The 25,912-nt window shown below is 39.5% G+C and overlaps 1 protein-coding gene across 2 annotated transcripts in view; it reads left to right on the forward strand.

Moving 5' to 3' along the window:
• si:ch211-186j3.6 (neural-cadherin) overlaps positions 1-25,912 on the forward strand; it is a 268,142-nt gene that overhangs the window by 233,042 nt on the left and 9,188 nt on the right. For both annotated transcript variants that reach the window (XM_037096548.1, XM_037096549.1), the window contains 3 exons: positions 1,460-1,724; positions 5,924-6,104; positions 15,111-15,355. In XM_037096548.1, coding sequence (XP_036952443.1) covers positions 1,460-1,724; positions 5,924-6,104; positions 15,111-15,355 — 691 coding nt within the window. The remainder of the gene's footprint in view (positions 1-1,459; positions 1,725-5,923; positions 6,105-15,110; positions 15,356-25,912) is intronic.

Consider the following 25,912-nt stretch of genomic DNA (forward strand, 5'->3'; position numbering starts at 1 on the left):
TGCTGACCTACAGGGAGTTAGTCTGGCTTATTGGCCAACTGGCCAAATTGGCCTATTGATCCAGCCTCTTCCTAAGCAAGTGAATTCTTTTCTTTCCCTTGATCCCCATTAGCTTTAAAACCTGAGACATGGACTTGGCTCAGCTCAACATATTTTCCCATGTGCCGTCAGAGGGCTCTTTGCATGAACTTCTGAAGATGAAGATCTGCCCCAAAACAAAGATGCTGACTGTCATTATAGGATTGTGGGATATTTTATGAATATGTCTACGGGAGTAACATACATTCATGAAGATTTCTTAGACTATAAGTGCAACAATAATCATACTTGGCAAACAGGTGTCCTGATCTAAACATGTTGTATTTAAGCATGTACTTAATAGCACCACCAGGTAGTCAGTATGAAGCATTTCACATTTTGGCTAATACCAAATAAGCGGTACAAAGAAAATGATACATTGCTGTCATTAATGGTTACTACTGAACTGATTGATATAGGCAACTCAAATCCAAACATCCTACCAAACATTTTCAGCAATTTTCAGTGTTTTAGAAAAAAAACTGTTTTGCCTCTTTTGGCCCATATTTTCTCTGATTTTCACTAAGTCAGGTTTTCCATTTGTTTTTTGATAATACTTTCTGTTTGTTTGAAATGTGTGGCCTGATGCACTGTATCTCTTAAACACATTATTTAATATGCACAAATTATGGGCGGGACAATCAGGCACCAATGGCCACTGCCATTGTCAAATTCAATGTGTTTTACTTTTAAATTTTGCTACAGTACAGTTATGTGTGTTATCAGTTAAGTATTATGAATTATGCTCTACAAGAGAAAAGACAGCAAACAGCGGATCAGATGACTTATCGTAGAATGTTTCTTTTTCCTTTGTGGTTATTTTTGCTTTGCCCTTTCTGAGCACCTGTCCCCATGCTATATATGAAAAAAGGAGATGTTTTGCTCAGTCTAATTATTTACAGGCTTTGTTTCTGCACCTGTTAAGAATGGTTAGAAGAAGAAATGGCTTACTCCTTTTATGATCGATGATATTCTGTTAAGTAAAACATGCGTAGCACATACTGAAATATATGAGAGAAGCAAGAAGGAAAGCTTGCAAATATAGCTGCCACAACAAACATTGAGGATAGAATACACTGAATACTAATGAGTCAGCTGGCAAAGATCCAAAGGAAACATCATGATAAATTGATGAAATGCTGGCTGCCACCTGTTGGCAGTGATTTACTAGTGGTTCATGCTAATGTCAAGCCCTTACATTATGTGTGCACTCGCTACATTTCAATTACACTCAGCTTATGCCAATTATGTTTTTTTGTTTTGTGTGGGTTGAGATTTATTTTGAAAAATAGTTGAAACTTTGGACTAAAAGAAAAGATAATCTGGGGTTGAAGTAAAGCTGAATTTGCAAACCTTAACATCATGTTTTTCCCCCTTGAAGATCTTCCAGGGTCTCCTTTGTGTTTTCTACAACCTCGGTGACGGAGACTACAACCTTACCCTGCCCACCTATCGCCTCGACAACGGTGAATGGCACGAGGTTTTCCTAGATCGGCACGACAACGAAATGATGCTTCAACTGGATGGCGGTGGAGGGCAGCGGGAGGTCACAGGATCGCACGGACGAAGCCGGGAAATCATCATTGACCCCACTGTGGTGATGCTGGGAAACACCTTCCCCTCTGGAATCAACAAGAGCTTCCAGGGTAGGCGATAATAACACGCGTAGCTCATAAGCAAATCTGCAGGTGTCTGTTCAAGAACGCTTTAAGGTGTTCGCACTGAAGCTTTTTGTCATTCAAAATTTAACAAGAACTCGGGACTCTTTAACAGACTGTCTGCATTGCATTTTACTCTTAGAAAAGAACTTTCAGACATCAGCTGTGTTACATGTTTTAATCAGGTTCTGTTATTGGCAACATTTGAGAGCCTTCAACTTAAGTCTGCACGGGAGCAGCTGGGGAAGCTACATGCTGAAGGACAACTCGTTAAATGGACAAGTACCATCATTAATGGTCCCATAGCACAGAATGATACCAATGCTTCGGCAGTAACTACACAGACTTCTCGATGGAATTTCAGCGACCCCAGTCTGATTCACCAGCTGTGTACAGCTGCCTGTCTATCGCATTCTGTTTCCCTCTGCTCTCCCTTCTGGCTTCTGTGCTGCCACTTTCTAATACCAGTCTGTTTAAGTAACGACCAGTAAATATGCTAAGACATTTCCATCAATCCGATGATTGCAATATTTAGTTATGGAATTATGTTTACACTTTACAATGGTCCCTTACTTCACTTTAGAAACTCTACATTAAAGACTTTATATAAGACGGATGTGGATGTGGATCTGCAGTCTTTTCTTTCCCTCACCTCTTTAAATTTGCTACTTTCCCCCGTCCATTCTTCTCTCACAATGACAGTCACAGCTGAGGGTACTGGCTGTGGGTATCTCTCTATAAAGTAATGTTGCGTTTCAATGGCTGCAAGCAAATAAAGTAATACTTGAACTACAGTCTTCATCATTATACAGTTACACCCCCTTCAAGCGCGGTGAAAGGAGAGGAAAGTAACAAAGCTTAAAAAGTCAACAGTTACCAAGACTGCAAACCCAGCAGAAAAGATGAGGTATTCAAAATCTTGTCTGTAGTCACAGCCAGTTAACGAGATTGAACATGTACTGTAAAATACACAGGACAGTCAAGACAGACGCTAATGATGCACGTGGAATATGAACATCTATGCGGTACCTGGTTCTCACTGTGCGGTTTGACCTAGGTTGGTTTCCACAAAGTGCAGGGTTCGAAATCAAAACGAACAACAACTGCAAAGTGACAGCCCTGAAACAAAATATAGAGATGTGAAAGACCCTCAAAGATTACAAATCTTTGACTTCACACCTGTCAGCTGAGGTTATGTGGCCTGTCACAAAATCGGACAAATTTAGTTCCTTCTTAGACTTGTGAAGATACCTCTATTTTTCACAATATGCCATGTCATACTGGCATTAATGTGCGATTAGTGATGTTTCAGGCCCATATGAACAGGAATGGACTCATTTCTATGATTTTATTTTATTTTGTTTAGCTGTAGAACATCTCTGCTATACTCTATACAACACCTGTGTGTGTGAGTGGAGGAAAAAAAAAAAAGATAATGTAATGTTCGATGTGTCACAGGCTGGATTGAAAAGCGTGGTCTGTCATCCAGGATAATGTGCGGCAGTAGTATTTCTCCTGGAAAGTGCTACCAAAAATAGGCCATTTTATCTATTCATACGCTCTCTTTTCAAAGGAGAATTGTGATGTTTAATATTTTGATGAATGACTGATATGACGGTTAAATGGCTAATGCTAATGCATCTTCATTGTTAACCCTAACCCTGGGATGGTGGTTGTCCCAAAAGCTGGTCAAATGGAGGGGTGAGGGAGGAGTAGAGGGTGTGACGACATCTGTGTGTGTGTGTGTGTGTGGGTGTGTGTGTGTGTGTGTGTGTGTGTGTGTGTGTGTGGGTGCGTGCATGCGTGTGCCGGTGACCTCTTATTATACTTTGTACCGAGCAACGAACAAAAGATTCTGCATTATGACTGTGAATAACATTTACCGGTATTTAAGATATGCAAGAGTAAAGAATCCCTTAAGGCGCTTGTTTATGACTCCCGCAACCATGTTAAAAAAATCCCTGCCTTCTATTAAATGACTCAATTTCCATGGTCTTCCAAATTAAATGGCAGAATAGATGGTTCATGCCTTCAAGCGACACGCAGAAACAAGTTCTGATTCGACACTGTCTGTGCCATCCAACGTAATGACATATGACTGTGGAAATATACATTGTTTTGTCGTCAGGTAATGACCGTGTTTTAGATTTGGTTAGATTTTAGCTCCAAAAAGAGCATAGTTTGTCTGAAACTCAGCACGCTGCTTTGTTAAGCAGTTGTTAGGGAAATATTGTGTTTTTGCTTAAAATGAATACTTCATGAAGGTAATTGTAGTCCTGCTTGGGGGAGAAAAAAGAAAGAAAAAAAATAAGAAACATTGATTGCTGTTGTTGTTTAGCAGGTCTAACAACAGTATTTGGTAAACTACTTAGTGTGTTGCCCGACCTTCATGTAAGAAAGATGCAGATATGAACCCAAATGTTCACGGAAACAATTTAGAAATTTAACAGAAAAAGGAGCCCCTCGTGAGGATACATGCGCATTTTAAAAACGCCAAGATCCTGCATGATAACAGAGGAGAGATGAAGAGGTCAGAACTATGGAAAGATGCAGACACAGAGAGAGTAAACCCTGGAGTTAGACAGTGAGGTGCAGACAGCTGTGCCTCAGGCAGTAAAAGACTGTGCATGTGCTTATTAAAATGGACATTAAAAGCACCTCCATTCAAAAGAGGCAGATGCGTGCGATAGAAGATGGCAGTAGGTGTGTGCGTGTGAATTTGAATTCACTTCTTTTCATCTCAACATCTCGGGTCCTTTAGTGACAGTGAATACAAGTTAGCAATTAAGCTATGAGAACATAAACACCAGAATTATATCCCTGGGAGTTTATTGGCTCTTTTGCTCCATGGCAACACGTTGGCAACACTCAATACACTCACTTAGATGTAATGACTTGTATACTTTTAACACCTCAGCTGCTGATAAACAAAACTCAGAAAACCCAACTTGATGGCATCACACTCTCATTAGCTTGTAATTAGATCAGCTAGTACTACATGCATCATAATCAGTGTGCCATGCAGCTGTGCAAGTCAGCCAGACAGCATGTGACATTACTGTAATTTATTTTAGAGTTGCTTTTAGAGGATATTTTATCCATACCATGTATATTATTATAGGAAAATTGTGTTTGTGTATAGTGTGACAATAGAGCAACACTGTCAAACTGGAATTATCACAAAGCCATTTTCAAAGCTAGAGACCTTCTTGTGATGGGATCTACTATAACTATAGTATTATATGAGTACTCAGTACATTCTCAAAATCTGTCCAAAGACAGACAGGCATGTAAACAACCAACAAAGTGCTCAAAACTGCTTCTGTGGCAGTTCCTGCAACAAAGGTGTCTCTAAGAGTATTTATTAGAATGTGGGCTTTCATGTTGATCTCGACTACGCGCATGTAAATATGAGTGACTGTCTTCTGTACCAGTGTGAAGCAACCACGCTGACAATTATGTGTCCACAGACGGACAGATGTTTGGCAAATACTCAAAATCATAAGCCATATGAGACAAATGAATAATATTTGGGTAAAAAAAAAAAAAAGATTAAAATATTCACATTCAACCACCTAATGTTGTCACTTCCTACTTCGTCCTACATGTTCTACTTTCACATAACAATCCATTGACTATACTACAGCAGCCCTAGTAGTTTAAAGCAGAACAGCTCATTACATTTATGCATTTTGTATATGATATTTTGTGTTGTAATTTTATTGTTCACCTTTTCAAATTTGTGTTGATTAAAAAAAAAGGCTAGCTTGAAGAGTCTACTTTCACTCTACTTTTTTTTAAAATGTCTCCATATTTCAGATCTTAGTAATTATTTAAATCAGCTGCGGGCCTTGTTATGATTATTATGTTGTGATTTAGCTGCGGCTAAATTTCTGAAAACAAGATCGAAAATTGTGACAAAAATGGAAGTAACATTTAACTACAGCAAAAAGGCTTAAGTACACAGACACACTGATGAGGGGACGAGGAATGGGTGAGGAGAGAGGAGGGAAGATGACAGGTGAGATAATGAGGGGAGAACATATCGAGAACATATTTGCTCAAAAGCTGTGTGAGGGAAACTTCTGTCTAATAGCATTTTGAATCTTTGTAGGCGAGTGCAGTTAACAGTGTACTTCTCTTTCCACTGAAATCTTTTTTTTTTTTTTTCCCCCGTTTTATTGCAGGCTGCATGAGGGATGCACGTCTGAATGGTCGCTACATGCCCCTGGACAGCCAGCCGCGAGATGGGGTCTCCCAGGTCAGCATACAAGGCCTCTCCCTTGGATGCTCATCTGACTCCTGCAAAAGAAACCAGTGTAGCCCCCCCTTCACTTGTGTTGACTTGTGGAGGGTGCACGAATGCAGGTACACACACAAATCTGTCCACACCAAATATAACTGCACAGTCAAGCACACTGACACACGGTTGCTCCACATTCACACTTGTCATTTTGACAAAAATGCATGGAGACACATGCATTTAAGCCAGTTCACTCGACATTTGAAGCCGTTTTCAGCTTTTTGACCTGTTACCTTTGTTCATAGCCACCTAAACATGCTTTGAAATAATCTGGCCATGACCTACTTAAGCATGTGGGGAAACTGTGCATGAAAAGCATCCCTGAGCCGTTAGTTGCACTAAAGCTCATTGGATGTCTGTGCAAATTCCATGGCTACCATTTTATGGCACAGCAAGCAACTTCTCACATGTGCATCAGGAAGTTCAGCCATCAGCAGGAAAATCTGGCAGCTAATAACTGTCCTCTTGACATTGACCCTTAAAAAAAAGTCCAGGCTAGCTTGATAGGAAGCAATCACCCCAAGCATCTATTTGCAGCAAATACAATTATATGGTGTTACTATGGTATGAAAATCATCTGTATTAACTTACGACATCTGTGTAATCGAAGCTGCTGTAAGCATTGTGATGGTTTTGGCTAACTTCCTGTCTGTTTTGCAGTTAGTAATCCTCTCCACCCCTTCTTTTCTTCAAGCATTTTTCAACACTTGTCCTGTTTAGTGTGGCTACCAGATCCTGCCAAACATACCAAACATGTTCTTTTTGCTTTTTTAGTGCAAAAGAGATGTGGATTACTGACCACTCAACACTCTGTAACCATGATTACTGTTAGAATATAGAGCTATGAAACCCACATTTTGATATTAAATTATTTTACCATGACAGCACCATAGTTTTGATGTCACATTTGATGATTGAGAAGGGTTTATTTTAGTTTGAATCTTTAAATGTTTACTTTTTAGCATACATGTATGTTTCTATTTATTTATATATATTTTTTTAAGGTGCAGTACAAGTGATGAATGTGAACATACATATACATAACATGGCATAAGACGAACTAATAACAAAGAAACTCAGAAACAAACAAAAATAATTATAATTATAATAATAATATGAAAGGAAAGAAAATGCATAAATGTTGACATTGATGAGAAAACGCTTCGTACAGTTTGCCTTGCAATCTCAGCGGTCATTAGTTGAGGATTTGATGGGAAAATAAGTTAAAATGGTCAATCATGATCAGCCGTGAAAAGAAAGAGAAGCAAAAACAATCGTCATCCTAGCAAACATAACTCTTTATTTCTGTTCCTCTCTCTCAGCTCTCTCTCACACACCAGGCTGTACATATCACGGCAGCAAACAGCTCTTTTCTGTCCTGTCAGAATGAAGCCATAAAGAGCATTAACATAAAGACACCCGTGTCTGAATAACAAAAGGCCATCACATAACCTGATGGATGACACCAGGAAGTGCTTCCATAAATAACCACATAATTTACAAAAGGATGAGTTTACTTGTCATGAGGAGTAGAACTCAGCCCCTGAGCACTGATAAGAGAGAAAAAAAATAAAAAATAAAAAAAGTATATAAATATATATGAAAATAAATATATATATATGTATAGAAGCACTCTGAAGCCTCGTGTTGGGCTTTATAAAAAACACATTTAAACAAAAAGCCTGCAAGAAAAGCTTACCTTACCACGCTTAATAAAATTATGCTATGGAGTTGCATTATAGAAAGGATCCCACAACTTCATAGAAAGGCACTTACTCTATAAACATGTTTTCAAGTGATTGCTGTTTTAGTGTGCATCTCTGAGGAAGCTGACTCAGGTTGGTTCCCAAGTGTTAACATAATCTCTCTGGATAAAAGATAGTTTCAGATCACAAAGCGACTGTTACTAATCCTGTCTCAACCCTTCGACAGACTCTTACTGCCTCTACCTTTTTTTTTTTTTTTTTTTCAGAAGATTTGATTGCCGGTTTAACTGATACTTCAGGGCTGTGGATGTGAGTGTACATATAAACTAAACTGACTTCATTTGATTTTGCCTGGCTTCTTGGCTTCTTGATTAAAAAACAAAGGCTGAGCCGACAAAAATGCGAGGCGACGGCCAGACAATCTCCAAGTGCCAAACCGCTTGAAGGTCATCACGAATTATGTGTTCATTTTGTTTTCTTTCGAAACTGATATCAGCTCTTTGAAAAACAAATGAGCAAGGAAACTCATTTAGCCTTTTAGTCATGGGCAGCGTGTCATATGAACTCAGATCAGTACTGTGCCACTACCCTCTCAGCCTGCCTGACAGAGGAGGAATACCGTGGTGCAGCTTCAAAGTCAGTACAACAGTGCCTCATATGACTTTGCACATTAATTTTCGGCTACTGCACAAATCTGTGGGTGAAATGGTCTGCTAGAATTTGGTAAAATGTCCAAGTAAACACAGAAGAAGCACATTTTTGTAAATATATGCTTGATCTGAATTTTATGCAAACGTGCAGTATCCTCCAAGAATTCACAAGCAAGAGCGGGGCAAGGTTCGCAACAAGGTCTGGGCCGATGGATGATGCCATCGTTTCTTGTTGATGGCTGAGGGTCATCGACTTCTGAGCCCTGTGCCATTGTGACATTGTGATGTACGACTCCCCCCCCCCATACCAGAGAGAGCGAAACAGTAGTGTGTTGACTCAGAGTTGCCGTAAGACAGGAGCTGTGGGCACTTGTGGGAGTGGTGTTGGGTCCAAACTTGGTGCTTTTAAGGATACTGACCAAATTATATAGTACTACCGAGTAGCAGTTCAGATTAAAGCAGTTGGGAAAATGTTACAGAGAGAGAGAGAGAGACAGACTGACATGTCCCGCCGAAACTCAGCTACTGACTGCGTCTGAAATTCCTTACCAACTTGCTGCTAGGCTTAAAACAGTATGTTTATTAGTGCGTCAAAATTCCAAGGTAGAGACACCAATAGTGGAGACATTGTGTGCTGGGAGAAGGCAGCACATATACTATATCTCAATGTTTTCTATTATATGTATTCTTATATCACTAGGTTGATGAGTGGGAGAGAATTTTTTTTTTTTTTTTTTTTTTTGTTTTTTTGTTATTTTGTTGTTAAACTGGCCAAGTTTGACAATCACAAGACACTCAGTCACATTGGTAACAACAGCGATTGTTTCTTGCGTGCTGCTTTTGGTTTATCTTTGTTTCAATTGTGCACTCAGTAATTCAATGTTTTAGCTTACTTTCCTCAGTATAGCTAGCCAAATATCTTAAGGTTAAACACAAAAATGTCATAAAGAGACAAGGACCCTTTTAAAACCCAGCACGGGGATGTATGGTGGCTGTCTTAGGTAAACCTCAGATTTTATCCAGCTGACTGACTAATGTTGGCTACATTAAGTTATGCTAATGTTATGTATAGCAAGCTTCATAACAGCCTAACATTAGATCTGTAACAATAACATAGCAATGGACATCAGAGTTACAGTGACTAGTGACTGTGATGTCGCAGCTTTTGCATTTTGTGCTGCGACTTTCTAAGTTGTGTTGTGACTTTACAGAGCATCCCAACATCCAAGTCAATGTCGGATATTGCTACAGTTTATTAGTGAGAAAATAAAGCAGGAACTGAATATGAACAGAGATTTTGAGCCCTTTCAAACATAGTGATACAGTTAGAGATGTTTATAGTGCTTGAGGGAGGATCATACAACCCTGGCAGGTAGTCGCAACCACAACTTTCCTCTGTGCTTTGATGTTTGTTAGGCAAACATGATCAGCCAAACATAGTGGCTTGCCAGTTGACCGCAGCAAAACTTGAGCCAGGATCAACTTTTTGGCCAATGACTTTTTTTCTTTTCCCTTCCCCATTCTGACACAACACGCCTGGTAAACTACGAATGTGGTCTCATTCAATATGAATGATGAGGCCGCGATTTTTAGGGCAGTGTTATTGTCAGTCTAAACATGGCCTCAGGGAGAAGTTAAAACCCCAGAGCCGGCGTGCTCTGCAACAGCCATGTCTCCCATTAAAAGGTAATGAATAAGACAGCGAACCCCATCTGCTCAGTCACTAAGCGAAAGGCCTACAGTGTTGGAGTAAATTATTTTTCCCAGCCCCCCTGACCCTGATGGGATTCACACTTTTGCTTCATCAACATTTCACATGCACTACTGTACGGCTTTCTGTATGAGGGTTAGTTTGTTTGTCAGCGGGAAATGGGAAATGTCGTGCAATGAAAAGCCACAGCAAACTAACAACTCTCTCCTGTGGCACGGACCAAATCAGACGCAGAGTGCAATTTTTCTGCCATTGGAAACATCAGCCTCCATTCATTCTGTGCAGCCTCCTGGCTTTTAATCTTGCCTTTTCCCTTTTTTTTCTCTGCTCCTCTGAATAACTCACTGACATCATCCATCCACCAACCTATTTTTTTTTTCTTTCGTCTATTAAATGGCTCTCATACTCGCACTCCAACCCTCCATTCCTCGGTTTGTATGGCTCTCGTCTAGCTCGCTCCTGCTCAGTTTTTCAACGCTCGTACCGTTGCCACACATCTTTGCCATGCACACACACACACACACTCACAGTCTCCATCCCCATCCTACTTGCTTGTTTGCCTTGTTCTCTGTTCACCACTTGACCTGAACCTTGGAAAGGGATTAGAGAGCAGTAAGTGTTGGCAGCAAGTCCTCCAAGTGTTTGATACCTCGTGCTCTTGGGCCAAATAGAGTCAAATAGACAAATGATTACATACTATAGTGTGAGCGCAATTAAACACAAATGCAATACAATTTATGTTTGTATTGATTAATGATCAACTGCTAAAACCACTGTGTTTGTTCGCTGTGATGTGATTATAAACATGCACGCTTTCTACCTAAAGTAGTCAATGCTCTCCAAGGCCAAAGAGCCTAATGTTAGCTAACTATATTATTTATGGGTTTTATTAGAAAAATCCCTGTTCAGATTTGATACATCAAACATGAGGGAGCCAGTATAAAAATATAAAGTTGATCAAGTGTGATATCTATATTAAGAAGGTTATATTATGATACATTGTTAAACAATTGACCTAATGTATTTATTTATAATATTGTACACTAATTGGTACATTTAAGAGCTAACTAGTAACTATTCCAAGAACAATGTTGCTGCTTATTGGCGTGTCAGAAATTAAAAGACAAAAATCAAAGAATTTGCAAATGCAAATCTTCCACCATTACTTTCAACTTCATATATGGCCTGGGGTACAATAACCTTTACACGCATAGCAACATGAAGTAAGGTTGGCAGATCTTAGCATTGGGTCCATTAAGAGTATAACATTAATAAGGTAACAAAAAAATAACCATGGAAAAACCAGCAAAATATTGTTGAATATTAGGTAACAGTACCTCCATTTACTGTGCAAGACTTAATTATTAATAATATTTGGAAAGACCTTGGCTGAGCTGCATAATAATCACAGCTCCTTTGCATTTTTTTTTTTTTTCAAATTTATCCATTTACTGTCTATTACCAAAAATATTGTGTGTGAGCTCCAGAAAACACAAGTTGTATGACAGCCTGAGATTAAGATGAAGATGTCTTGTCTGAGCCTTTCAGAAATTGGTGCAAACCAAAGCAATCAGCCCTCAGAAAACTCTAACAACACCGCACCTGTCACTAATTACTGTGAGTTAGCATGCGTGCTCATCTATGTTATGATAAGTCACTCATCAAAACAGAGACTCCTGTCATGGCTGACGACAGGCACATTAAGAGAGAGCAGAGAAAGGAGAAGCACTGTTGTGTAGTTGACTGGCAGACATCCTGTATTTAACACCTACACAGACCAACCAGGCATAATGAAAATTGAGTTTCTGTCATGGCATAATAATCCCACCCACAGTTAATTTACCTTGTAAAACCTTCAAACTGCTTAATCAGTGTTTTTTTTGTTTTGTTTTGTTTTGTTTTTCTCCCGTTAACTTCCAAGTTACCTGACATTTTAAGCTAAAAATTTTTTAAAAAGTATGAAACTGTTAAAATGTCTTTGAAGAAGATGCTGACTTGGGCAAGTCATTCCACTTCTATAAGCCCACGATTTATATTTCCCTTTTCATTCTCACCACTTGCATCAGCTCTGTTTAGAGGGGCAGCAGGCTGGTTAGTTACAGTAACTTAGATAAACCCAAAATAATCTATCTCTCCTGCACTTAACTGCCAGAACACCAGATATTTTTCTCAGTTGTCAGAGAGTCAAAATGAAAACTGAAAAGTTGAGTGGATTTATATTTGTCTGATACAGACGCATGACACCAAGTGACTTCTAATGTGTCAGCTGGATGTGTACATAGGGAAATGTTTTCTAACACATTCACCATGACGATACTGATAAAAAGTGAGTTTTTGTCAGTATGATGTTCGCAGCCTTTTCTTTTGCCCCCAAGTGGTCAAAAAAGTGGATTGTGCCAATTTTTTTTTGTTTAACAACGTGTAGCTCCTTGATCCGAAATGTACTACCCAGAACCAAACCGGACCCATCTATCATTTGACACCCATGCAGAACTGAGAAATGTGAGACCCAAATCTGACCAGGAGACACAGACCAGATCAGAACCAATTTCACAGCTGATTACCATTAGCAGCCTACTCCCTTGCTCCTGGCACTGATGCATATAATCCATCCTCATTTCTAAGGTAAAATACATCCAGTTATTCCTCTCTTGCCGATTGAAATTTCAGTTTAAAACCCTACTTGCTGTCATGCTTTGCAGTTTTGTTTCATTTACCATAATAAATATAACTTCAACTGTTTCAAATGATTGCTTGTTTGTTGCCACAGCTGCTAATGTTAGCACTGGTTATTTGTCTGACCTCTGCTCTACTCCCCACCAGCTGAGCAGGGGCACTTGCTCGCATAGCTCAATTGGTCCAACTCCAGGGCCACAGATGCCCTACATACTGTATATGCACAGCGCTGCCATCATGATGAGCACTGATCTAGGCAGGGTCTTCTTATATCCAATTGGGTATGTGAATCCAAACCCACATGGGCTGTGTTGGGTTTTAGGCCCTAGGGTTTGGGGATACCCGTGAAGACCTCTAGAGTAGAGAATTTAGTTTTATTTTTATATTAAGTGCATTTAATCTTTCTGTTTTAAAGGCCAAGCAGGCCGAGCTGCTTATCTTTGAGTTTGCTGCTAGCGGAGAAGGCTTGATGACAAGTTTAAGAACTAAATATATAATATAACTACAATTAAAGCGCAATACTGTCTGATCATGTTCATTACTACAAGGGCTCTAAGGGCTATAATGCTATAACTTTTCATTTTACAAAAACAGACAATGCTAAATAATCAGGATTTTTTTTTTTACATAATGCAGTGCTTGGTCGCCTGGCCAAGTCAACTCTGTGTTCTGGCAAGTCGAATGCATCATACAGTTACAGTTGATAATAATAATGATAATGATGATGATGATAATACTACTACTACTACTACTACTACTACTATTGATGATAATAAAAGCCACGTGACTGTCAGTTTTTTGAGACTGAAGAAATTCATTATGATAAATCCACTGCTAAATGTCTTCTGTATTTTTGATGTGTTAACCTTGTTGTCAGGGATGAGTCTTTCGGCAAATCTGAGGCTACGTTCCCAATTTGTCAGAGGCCATGTCAGCAGCAGTTAGTGACTTCCGTGTCACAAGACAAATGGTCCATGTTGCACAATCCCCCGGATACTTTTGCCCCTGCCCCAACAACTCCTGAATAGAATGTGCAGATTTTTTTTTTTCTTTGCGCCTTACAGACTAATGAAAACGTGATTGATTAATACTTACTTTTCACTGACTAATGGTTTTGTCGATTAGGGGGAAGCCCTTATGCGTCCATGTGTGCTGTGGTGATAGGTGAACTCAGTGACGGTGAACTTGTTGATACTCCTGTTAACTCCTTGTATTAACTTTAAGTTCAGCTCGAGGGTCATCATGTTCCAGATGCACATCACCATGACAATCTCCCCTTTTGCTGCTAGAAAAAAACTGTATGTGTATAACACTAATGACTCAATCACTAATGCACTTGCGAATGCATGTGCAATTCTGTTAGGTAACGAGATGTAGTATGGTGGCAAGCTTATGTTAACATTGCTCTATGAGACAGTACACAGACAGGATGTCAACATTACACGCTTGCACCACCCTCCCATATCCCAGACCCCTGAAATGTTGCCAGTGGAAATAAATTGGTAGAGCTAATTAGTTGCATATAAACATAGTTCACAGGAGACCGAGTTTGGCAGAATATGTTGTGAGTTAACCCTTAAGTGTCTCATCTGAATGAGTTTAACGGTGGAAAAGAAACCGTGATGAGATAAATTACAGGATCATTTAAAATTTAATGTTGCTGCTTCATAGTAAAGTTGAGTCAATATTTATAAGCATGAACAAATCTCCAGAGACCAGAGGCAAGACTCATCTCTGATGTCATCGAAATGTACAGCCTGGAGCTGCTCCATAGACACTGAATGGGATACTGAATTAATGGGCTCATAAAATGTTTGTTTGAGCTGTTACACCCAAATGAGCTTTTAATTATAGTGGTGCTTTCTGAAGTGAGGCAGAAAATGTGCCCCTGTCTGCATAAAACCATTCTAGTTATTGCCAGTGCCACAGTCAGCATTTCCATCTCCTCCGGTTCATTCTCTATTGAGGTGCACACCTGTGTGAGATCACTAATCAAAGGAGAGTAATTAACTTTTTTTTTTTTTTTCCGCTGTGGGAAATGGTAATAAACATCCATTAAGGCAGTTTTTTTATTTATTTTTTTTAGCCTGTACGTTAATGTCGATTTTATATACTACACTGTCGCTGTCCAATATGATTTGTTTTATTATCCTTCTTCCTGTAACTGCAACTGTAACTATGTTTGTAATAACACATTTACTCAGAGGGATTATTACATGTACACCTAATTAATTTAGCTGTCACGTACATCTAAGTGATCTTAATCTAATGTTCTTTCTCCTCTTTCCTTCCCATCCCTGTGTTGTCCTGTCCAACCCTTCTTTGCAGATGTCCTCCTGGCCACATGATCCGTGTGAACGGGACGAGAAAGTCCTGTGTCTACACGCTCTGTGCAACGCGGCCCTGTCACCGAGGGACCTGTGTGGCCCAGTCACCATCCAAATTCACCTGCCACTGCCCGGAGGGTTACAGAGGACGTCACTGTGAGACGACACTGGCCATCTACCGGGAGGACGTGGGCCTTAGCTTCAGCTCCCTCTTTGCCATCTGTATCTGCTTCATGGCTCTACTAGGTAGCTATCACACACATTGAATGCCACACATACAGTAATGAAGACATATTTGCGCAAGGTGTGTGTGTGTGTGGGGGTGTGTGTGTGTGCTTGCATGCGTGTGTGTGTGTTCACACATAGAACATGTATCTCATTGACAAGTAGTTTAGACAAACATCAGTGCTATGTCAAAGATCCCGATGCAGGAGGTAAAAGGAAGATGAAACCACAGGAAATTAGTGATTGTAGTTTGGCTGTTGATTATGCAGTCACCAACCAAGGTCAGCAGTTGCAGTAGCAGCAGTGGCTGTGACACACAGCTAATGGGGGCAATTTAGGTACTTTAAATTGTACTTAGTGCCCGATGGCCAAGCAATTTGCATCAAAATTTGTACTACCTCCTGTAGTCACCTCTGTTAAATCTGAACTGTATTTTAGCTCATTAATTCCAGTGTTTTTCAGTGTGAATGAACATCCATAAATTCTCTAAGGCGAAATAGGTCACTCCTTAGGACATCCTGGTAATGTCCTAAGGAGTGACCTATTTCGAGTCCTGTGTCAAACAGTGATAGCTGTTTGAACATCCATGTGGGTACACGTCAAACAGGAACTGATGGATGATATTTATCGTTGTAAATTTACCAAAATGGCAAAAGGCAAATTCCATCAATGCATTACATGAATTGTAGTTTAAAAATCTTGTGCATCATTTTTCACCAAATCAAAAAATAAAAAAATAAAAATAAACATGATGCTACAAAATTACAAAACCATGGTAAATAAAGGTACATGTAGCTGAAAGTTGGCGATGAACAAACCTGAGTTCTCACTGTAGATGGACTTCGATCACTCATAGGTCTGAAAGTCTTAGGAGGAATACACAGGTTAAAACTGTGGCCAATGATTTGTTGCACTGGCAATGTACAGGCACTTCCTCTGGCCTGTGGGAGGATGGACTATACACTGGTGTCTGGTTTACTGTTGTTAAAACCTCCATTTTTCTATCTGCGTGACTGCCTGTTTTTGCTTGTTGAATATTCATCTGACTGTACCTTTAGCTCTTTGTTCCCACTCCTAAAGGATCCTCTGCTGAGAAAGCGCCTCAGGCGCAGTCGTACACAGAGACTGAGTTGTCAGTACAATGACATGTTCCCCTTGTTTAATTGAGGAAAGTACAACAGAACAGTAAAGAGCAGTATGCGACAGAGAACAGTACAAGAGAAGAAAACAGATCAGAGAGGCACAGAATAAAACGGGACACAGCACAATAACAGAAGAGAAACAAGAGGGGGCTATGAAGATTACAAAGCAGAGGCAGCGTGCAACACAACGAGAGAGGGCAAAATAGGAGATACGTAGCGCCGAGAAGGAAGGTGTCAATGTCACACTGCTACTGGCCATGTCTGCTCGTCTCATTGGTGATTCAGAGGGCACCGCCGTCGTACCCTGAGACCAGACAGACACAGTTCAAATTATCATTTCTCCTTCTCTTTTTCTCACCGCCATTCCACAATATCGCCCTTCAAACTTGGCGCTGGGCTCATATTAAATGCGACATCCAACCTTGATCCTGCAGAGGCTCAGTTCTGTTTTAAGTGTTAATTACTTGATTTGTAGGCGTACAAGGTCCTGTTTACCCAAACCTGCAGAAATTGAGATCAATGCTCCAGGGGCTTTGGTAGTAATTTCAATCGGTAGAGCATTCCCTGCTCGATCAGTCAAGCGTTCCTCACTCTGAAATTTAAGTAGCAGCAAGAGAGACTTTTTTTTTTTTTTTTTTTTTCCCATGCTTTCATCAAATATTGGTTCTACCGACTCCATATGTTTGAATAGAAAGAACAAAAGGAGGGCAGCAACTCCCTAGATGCAGTGCTTAGGCAAAATGGGCTGTTCTCTTGACAATGTTCTGATTGTTGAAGATTAAAGACAAAATCCACATTTGGACATAATTTATATCAGTCATTCTCTTTCATCTTATTGTCCAGGCTCGTATGAGCAACTTTGAAAAGTGAGCATATACACTAGGGTTTATGCAGCAAAATTTGGCAATAACCATAACATGCCTATGTGACTGAAAAGAGTCTAAACTGAAAGAAATGATCAGCTTGGCCTCCTTTGAGGTCCAGACTACAACAACTATTGGATAGATTTCCTTTAAAATGTCTCAGCAAGATGCATGGTTGGGATCTTGAATCATTTGGGGCTTAAGCCAAGAGAGATGCTGAATCTCTCATTTTTCAGATTTGTTTATTTTAGTAATATCACAATGTGAAAATACTCAAATGATGTTACAGGTCACTGTCCTCCATTCAAAGTCTTACACGAGTAAAAGTAGCCTAAAGAAGTATAAGCATGAAGATTACTTAAGTACCAAAAGTAAGTAAGTATTCATTATGCATAATTGCTCAGTCCAGTCGAAAATACACATTATATAACTAAATTACTTGTGATGCATCAAAGGTTCGCGAACTGCTGTGCCGTGGTGGCGGCCGCTCATTAAATTATGAGACAAGAAACTCAAGAACTTGCATGAAGTCACATTCTTGGGACTGTTGTGCAAAATCCTTCACGAAAACAAAACAAAAAATGATTCCACTATTCCAGCAGCATAAAGCAAGACATTTTCCACACACTTGTAGAGGCAAACAAGAGAGATGCCCGATGTCAGATTTTTCAGAGTTGAAGTTCAAAGAAGCATAAAGCTGAAACACTCAAAGAGTAAGCATCCCCAAATTGTACAGTACAAGAGTAAATGTACTTAGTTACCTCCCTCTGCAGTCCTGCTGCTACAACAACAGAAAACAATTCCTCCTGCACCGCCTAGTACCTCCCATGTGCCTCTTTTTCATCCTTTTTCCTTTCTGAAGCTTCTAATATGGCCTGGAAATTTTTAGAATAGGTACTAAAACTACGGGCCAACAAAGAAATTCCCTCTGCAAAGTACCAAAAACGTACTTGAATTTGATCAACAATATCAAATTATTTATTTACTAAGGTTTCAATGCACAATCCGGATAACTGATGAATGGACCCAAGGGCAGCTATTAATAAAAAGCTCAATGTTGTGGCCTAACAAAACCTATAGGTCTCAACATGTTTTAGATGGATTTGCATGACCTTTGTACAGGATGAATTACAGTTTTTTTTTTCCAATTGCTCAAACACAATTTTGCAAACTAGGCTGGTTTCATCAAAATACTTAACACAATTCACAAAACCACACACCCAAACTGCAAAATACCTCACATATCCTGCAGAATGGAATACTAAAACCAAAACTACAAATAGCATTATCAAAATCAAAATTTTGCACCCAATGGCGCACACTTCATTCCTATTACCAGATTTTTGTCTAACCAACTACACAATGTTGGGCATAATGAAAAGCACTGTCATCTTTAGTATGCTTTGCCATAATACCAAAATAGTTCACATTTTAGAGAATTCTTCAGATTGTTTACATGCACAGAAATATGTGCAGATACACACACGGTGTTGAAACATTTATTATTTTTATTTTTACCAAACAAATCAGTGCAACATATGCACAGCAGGTATATTTACATTAGAGTGAACAAAACTATGCTCACAAAACAGCAAACTGAAAAAGAAAATTGCAGGGAAAAAATGCGACAGTGCGAGAAGCTGCACTCTCTGTCCAGCCTCTTGTATTGTCAGCCCGTGGTTGATGACATGATCAACTAAGGTTGCCATGATTTCTTTTGAAAGTTGTTGTCTTCTTTGGCCATGAGCTCCTGTACCAGCTCTCCCCCTACCTCTCACTCTTCCTCCCCCTCTCATTCTCACCCTCCATCTTCCTCTTCCTCTTCCTCTCTCTGCAACGTCTTCCATTGTTATTGGAGAAAAAGTTGCTCACCTGTGGTCTTTAGTGCTCACTTCCTGATTGAAGTGGTAACAGTTACAGTAACAATTGTTTGGCCAAGTGGCAAATACAGTGGCTAATTAGCTGATGTAGTGTAATTTTGAATGGCAGTGTTTTGAAATGGCAAACATGTGACTTTATGTCAGATTGTTGTGTCTCCCTGTTCAGTGCATGTAAAAAGTGTCATTTTGAATTGCAAAATGTGTGTAAAGCTAAAAATGTGTTTGAAGTTTTAAAGACTTGAGAAGAGGTTTTGCTCTCTGTGTGTCAGTTTCAATATTTGTGCTATGCATGTCATTTTAGTGTGTTAGCAATTGGAAAAAAACTGTAATATATCATTGATGGGCTTGTCTTTACTTCTAGTACATGGATCAGGTCAAATTATTGCACCTGTATTATGGCTTATGATCAAATATCTGCCAAAATGAAACTTGCATGCTAATTAGCAAACCTTAGCATGTTGACATGGCCGTCTTACATTCATTCTGAAGATGTGAGCATGCTGATGTTAGTATTTAGCATTAGCGTCTAGATACTGGAAATGAATATGTATGTTGATGTAGCATATCGCCTCTATTTTTAATTTTTTTTATTTCATTTTTGATTGGGACAAATGAAATGCAGATCACATTAAATGCAGGGATTTTCTTATGCAGTTGAGCTGAAACCTGTCTGAACAGTTTCATCCAACTCTTACTCTTCTATTGATGAGACTGAGATACTGGCAGAGCTGAGACAGTGACAGTCCCCGGGGTGCTCCTCTGAGGTTGTGAGTTCTGAACAAAGTTTGTAGTTGAGAAATGTCAGCACAGTTACACACCGAGTCAAGTCCAATCAGCTATCTCTCGACAACATTAATCTTTAATAACTGACCTCTCAGAATTTATCATCTAGCTTGGATATTGATTCAGTACTCATCGATGGTCATTCGTTTATTCTGTTTGCTCACGTTGGCCTCTGCAAGTTTGTTGCTTTGTGTGTAAATACCCGACTCTCGTGTTTCTGTTGACGTATCTCTCTCAACATTGTTTCTGTATTCTCAACCCTAATTAAGGACTGTTTTCTAAAGACTTTCCCAGCCTGTGTTTCTGGAACTATTGAGTTAATTACTGTCGCATTCCTTCTTAATCCATTTGTGCTTCTTTCCTTTGCAGAATATACACTAAATGTTTGATGAGAAAATAAAATGTCAACCCAAAAACATCTGAGAAAAAGCAGCTGCCATGCCCTACATTCAGTCACTGAAAAAGGACTTGACTAAAGCAAACAATTTTCATGAACGATCAACTTGTTAAAGTGTTTATGTTCATTTTATGATGACCTATTGAAAGTGACATCCCCACCGTGGTGGTTCTGTGTGACCTCAAGCAGTCATTTAGAGTTTAGAGTGTGGAGATTAAAAAAGGACATCAGATTAGGGCCACAGATGTTGGTCAATGAATCACATACTGGATATATCCATACAATCTCCTCTCCCAGATGAGCAAAGCGCTCAGGTCAATGTTTGCTGCCGTGATTCTATCACATCAAAGTCCCAAGGTGAGGACGTCTCCAAAGTTATCTTTGTGTATTGTTGAGAGTTTGGAGGAAGATTGAGCAAACAGGATGGCAGGACGTTTAGCACATAAGATAGATTCACGCTAAGTTTTACTTACATAAAATAGGCCTTAGCCTGGGAGCAAATGAAAAGTCATGAATAGTAAGTTAACTCTGAGATGTATGAGAAACATTGTCACATATATCACCTTTTTCTACCTGTGTCTTAGATTGACTCCATTGGTTGATTGATTGGTTCCATTTTTGGTCTGGATTTGCCAGTCCTCGAAACTAAATAATGTCCTCTTAAATCTTGTAGCACCCTTATTTATTTATTTATTTATGTATGTATGTATGTATGTATGTATGTATGTATGTATGTATGTATGTATGTATGTATGTATTTATTTATTTATTTATTTATTTATTATCTCCAGCTGGAAATGTACAAAACAACCAGGTAGAAGGCTTTCACTTTTAGTTGGTACTAACTGTTTTCTCCTTTTGTTTGTGGAAATCTAAACTACAGCAGCATATATTGACAGTACTAAATTAACTTTTTAAAATTATTAATTTTTTTTATTAATGCTATTTTTTATTTTTTTTTAATTTGTCATTTTGAGTATCTTCATGGTTCGGGGCAGATTTTATTCAGTCAGCAGTTTGATATAGATTTGTGTGCACAGTCGAAGAGCATGACTGTAATTTGTCTGATCAAGCGCGAGCAGGAAGTTTTGCAATTCGCATCTGTTTTTACATCTTCATCCTTTTGTTCTGGCTTTGAGCTCAGCATCAAGACAAATATGCAGAAAATTCAAACAATCAGCTTACAATGCCCCAAAGCAAAGTCAGTTTCACTTGAATGATTAGAGCAAAGTCAATCTTTGCTGTGTAAGTGCTCCAAACGGCAGTGGTCTGACAGCGCAGCAGCAAGCTCAGGGGCCAAACCCATTTTAATCTTGACTAAACACAGCATAGACAGCCCCTTATTGAGCCTTCCACCAAATCCTTCTTCATATTCTGCAGAATACCCAAATCTCTCCAGCGGAAAGTACGTTAATACCTCCTTAAGTCATGTGGAGCTGGACGACTGCTGAGGAAGACGTGAGCACATTATGATCCACCCAAGCAGTGTAAGTCAAAGATAATCAGTGTGATAGGGAAGTCCGCAGTTCTGCTGAAGGAAGGTGACGTAGTTCATGTATGAACTGACATACATCATTACAGTCAGTAATGTGACTCATGTTTTGAATGTCTGACTTATCGCCTTCGAACACACGCACACATTCAGTATCATTCAATAACATGGCAAGAAATGTTGGAGTGGACGGCCATTTATATACACAAGAATAAATGATACAGTTGATCAGCATCACCGTGGATGTTAAATTTTATCTTGAATTTTTTATTTTTTTGTTTTTTTATTTACTGTTTAGCATGGATCACATTGTAGGTAATGCATTTGTATTAAGTGGCAATGGCAATACATCTGTATGCATCAGTCAAAATCTGTGCTGGACAGATCTCAAATCTGGATCCATGTGGGTTAGGTTGAGTCTGAACTGCCTGCATGTGTGAATGTCAATGTCATGAGCATTACAGATGTTCTCAAGTCAGTCTTTTTTACACGACAACAAAAAGTCTGACATTTTTTTATTTTTTATGTCTATTAAAGCATGTACAGTATATTGACTTTGCAAGTTCCTCATCTGTAAATGTCCCGTGTTCTCCTATGAGGAAAAAAGTCTGAAATCAAAAAGAAGAACTTTTGTATTTTTCAAGGTCAGCGGCACCCCTAATTCTTGCAATAATAAGTCGTAATACTGTGTTCTCCATCGACGTACAAATTTGTTTTCATACAGCCATTTGTTTGAGTTGAGTTGTAAGTTAATATTACAGATAAACCACTAAAGGTTTTTGGATGTTTTTTTTGTTTTTTGTTTTTTTTTTCCCCTCCTATACTACCCAGCTGCTTTCTGGTTGAGTGGATTTACTTTTGTCCTAGATATGGCATTACTGGATATCTTAGTTAACTGTTAAACATTAAGCAATGCTACTAATGACCCAGTTGTTAATTCATTAAACAAGAGCACACTGTACACTCTTTCTTTAGCATCACATTGGATTTATGGATGCACCCTTCATCTCTGTGACCCCTGCTGGAGCTCGGCCTGCCACCTTCGGTCAGTCGGACACATGACATTGACACAAGCATCCTTTTAATAACAACAATCCAAAATAATTAGATTTATTCGGGTGCTGTCTTGTAGCTATATCTTGTTCTCTGATGTCCATTAATTGTCCGTGGGGAAGACTTCTGTTGCTGCAATTGAAGGGTATTATTTGTTCCTAAATAATATGAGAGCTGGAAAGAAACTCAACACCTGCAAGTACGGAGTGAGCTCTGATTGTTGCTGTAAATGTTCCTATAGACGTAATTATTTTAAGCCAGGGGCCAGTGCAATCCTCACTGCGCCTAAAGAGGTTTTGGAGAAGGTGATAGGGAGCAGCAGTCCTGACCTTAAAAAAAAGAAAAGAAAAAAAAACCTGCATCACTCAGTGAGAAGAAGAGTAGTGATAAATCCAGTGTGGAGAGACGGATGGCTGCAGTAAACAGGATTATAGTTTGATGAGGCTGGAATCCATACTATATTATTGACTTGTGTTGATGTACTCATAGACACTGATCTCATTGCAGGGCAGCTCGGGTATTGATTGTCTGACTGGAAATCCCATTACGCACACGCTAGTTCAGTGCCATTTGAACCGCTCAAGGTACAATGGATTTCCCCTGCTCATCAGATAGCAGGAGACCGGCTCGCTTTGCATCTGCTCCGAGTGGCAGCGCGGAGGTTTGCGAGGCCTCTGCAGGATGTTCAAATGATAACCGCCTTTTCATATTTGAGGCATTTTCCCTTTAGTGGTTAACAATGCTTAGAGATGTTATTGGGAATTGGGATGTATTCCCTCAATATCTGTCCGTTCACTTCCAGTGCTTTTTTTTTATGGCTGTAGCAATTTCGAAGCGAATTGGTTTGGATGAGACTTTGAGGAGTGTGTGTTATATCTAGTGTGGTGCAGATCGCCCAAGGCATCTGCTGGAGTAGCTTAGGGGCTCAACCTGTAGTAGTGGTTGTTGTTAAAGGCCGAGAAACAGGAAAGAAGAAAGTTAAAGGCGGTTAGACAGAGGGAGGGTAAGTATGAGGCAGGCAAGTTAAGCAGAGGGAGTGAGAAAGTTAAACAAAGGAGAAAAAAAAAGGAGTGATGGTCAAAGAGACTACGGGCCTTGGAGGCAGTGTAAACAAATAAACACATAATCTCTCTTTTTCGGGCTCACTCTTCACTCTCTCTCTCTCTCTCTCTCTCACACACACACACACACACACACACAAGTGGACATGCACTGTCAGAAGTACTCATCAAATTCTCCATTTCTCTGTTTGCCCTCTAGAGAAGGCCTTTGAACAGCGCAGATTCATCTTGTACACCCTGACCTCCAGCTTCCTTGCTTACTTCCCCCATGGAGCTCACACCAGCCACTTCTTCATAAACACACACGCACACACACACACACGCACACACACGCTGCTCAGTAGACTGGAGCAGCAGAGAGCGAGTGTAAACACATGAAGACATAAACTCCACCACCATACACTGCATCAGACCTCTTGCATTTTGCAGGGTTTTTTTTGCTTCATTCGGTCTGTAGGTTGTTTTTTGTTTTTTTTGTTTTTTGTTTTCCACAACATACAGTGCACGCTAATGCACAGAGGACACGAATAGATTCAGTGCAGTCTTGTTTTGCTGTATATTCTCTGACTCATGTGAGAAAAACAACATTTTTAATAGGGTCCATGTGAAGTTTGGTGCTTTTTTGCACGTCCACATAGCCCACAGTATTGTATGTACGTGTATCCTATCCTAGAACTTCTTCTATACACTAATTTCCTGTAGGTTTTGTCTCAATCACACTGAAAAAGAAAAACTTTTTCTTCTTCTTTTCTTTTTTTTTCTTGAAACACTAGCCACTCTCTGAAAAAGTAGGAATTCTAAGGATGAGAGAAATGTGCTTTGAGCAGTTTACAGATAAAAGCACAATGTATAAAAAAAAGAAATGATCAAACACGACAGACAAAGTATTGATAGTTAACAGCCGTGTAGCTTTATGTAGACAGCTAGACACCTCAGGACTTTAAATCATGAAGTATCACGGTCAAATATACAAGTTTGGCTAACTCAGGTCTTGTGATGTTAATCTGGCTGTGTTTGTTTAGGTTTTTTTTTTTTTTTTCCAGTAATATCACTGCCAAATCAAATCAGTTGTACTAATACAGCCCAAAATCACAATCACATTGCCTCTAAAGGCAGCGAACGACATCCTCTGTCCTGAGACCCTCGATTCGAGTGAGGAAAATATGTAAGTATGTGTCCAAGTAAGATTAATCAAAAGCAAATTTGTTTCATTAGTTAAGTTAGCTAGCTCACTCTACACTGCTCTATTAATTATATTACTCTGTAGATTTACCTTTTTACCAATATGCATTTCGTGTAAGTCTTGTGAAACCGGCACAATTCACACCATCGTTTGCTCACTTGATGTTGTCTTTTTTTTTTGCCTTTGCTGGTGAATTGTCTTCATTTTTGCTGTGTTATTGCAACCGACTGATCAATCAGTCAAATAGCTTGAAACTGCCAAGCGAAACGGTTGTTGCATCATCCGCCTGCTCTTATATGGACGTCATGCTGTTTTGTTAGCTTGTGCAAAAGGACTAGAGGAGATGAAAAAACAACCCAGGGTTCCTTCATTTGCTTGACGTTCTTCTTCTTCTTTTTTTTTTTTTGTATTTTATCCAGCCTATGATTGGCTTTGGAAAAGCTGCAGACGGGTGGACCAGCTGCCTCTAAAGAAGGTGTTTTTTTTTTCTGTATTTGGGAAGCTCAGGGCACCCCGCAGTAAATGAGAACCATCGCAGTCTGGGCAGGGGACTCAACCTGTGACCTTGTTTTTGCCAATTCACTGCCTGTCTAACATGAAGGCCGCTCCCTGCAGCATTCAGCCACATGTGTCTCCTGACAAAACAAAAGCCAGTCTCTCAGTTCCCTTATCTCCCCCCCCCGCCCTTTCTTGTTCACCGCCATTTAAAGCCATAATACCACTC

The sequence above is a fragment of the Acanthopagrus latus genome, chromosome 4 (assembly GCF_904848185.1).
Source record: "Acanthopagrus latus isolate v.2019 chromosome 4, fAcaLat1.1, whole genome shotgun sequence".
NCBI lineage: Eukaryota > Metazoa > Chordata > Actinopteri > Spariformes > Sparidae > Acanthopagrus > Acanthopagrus latus.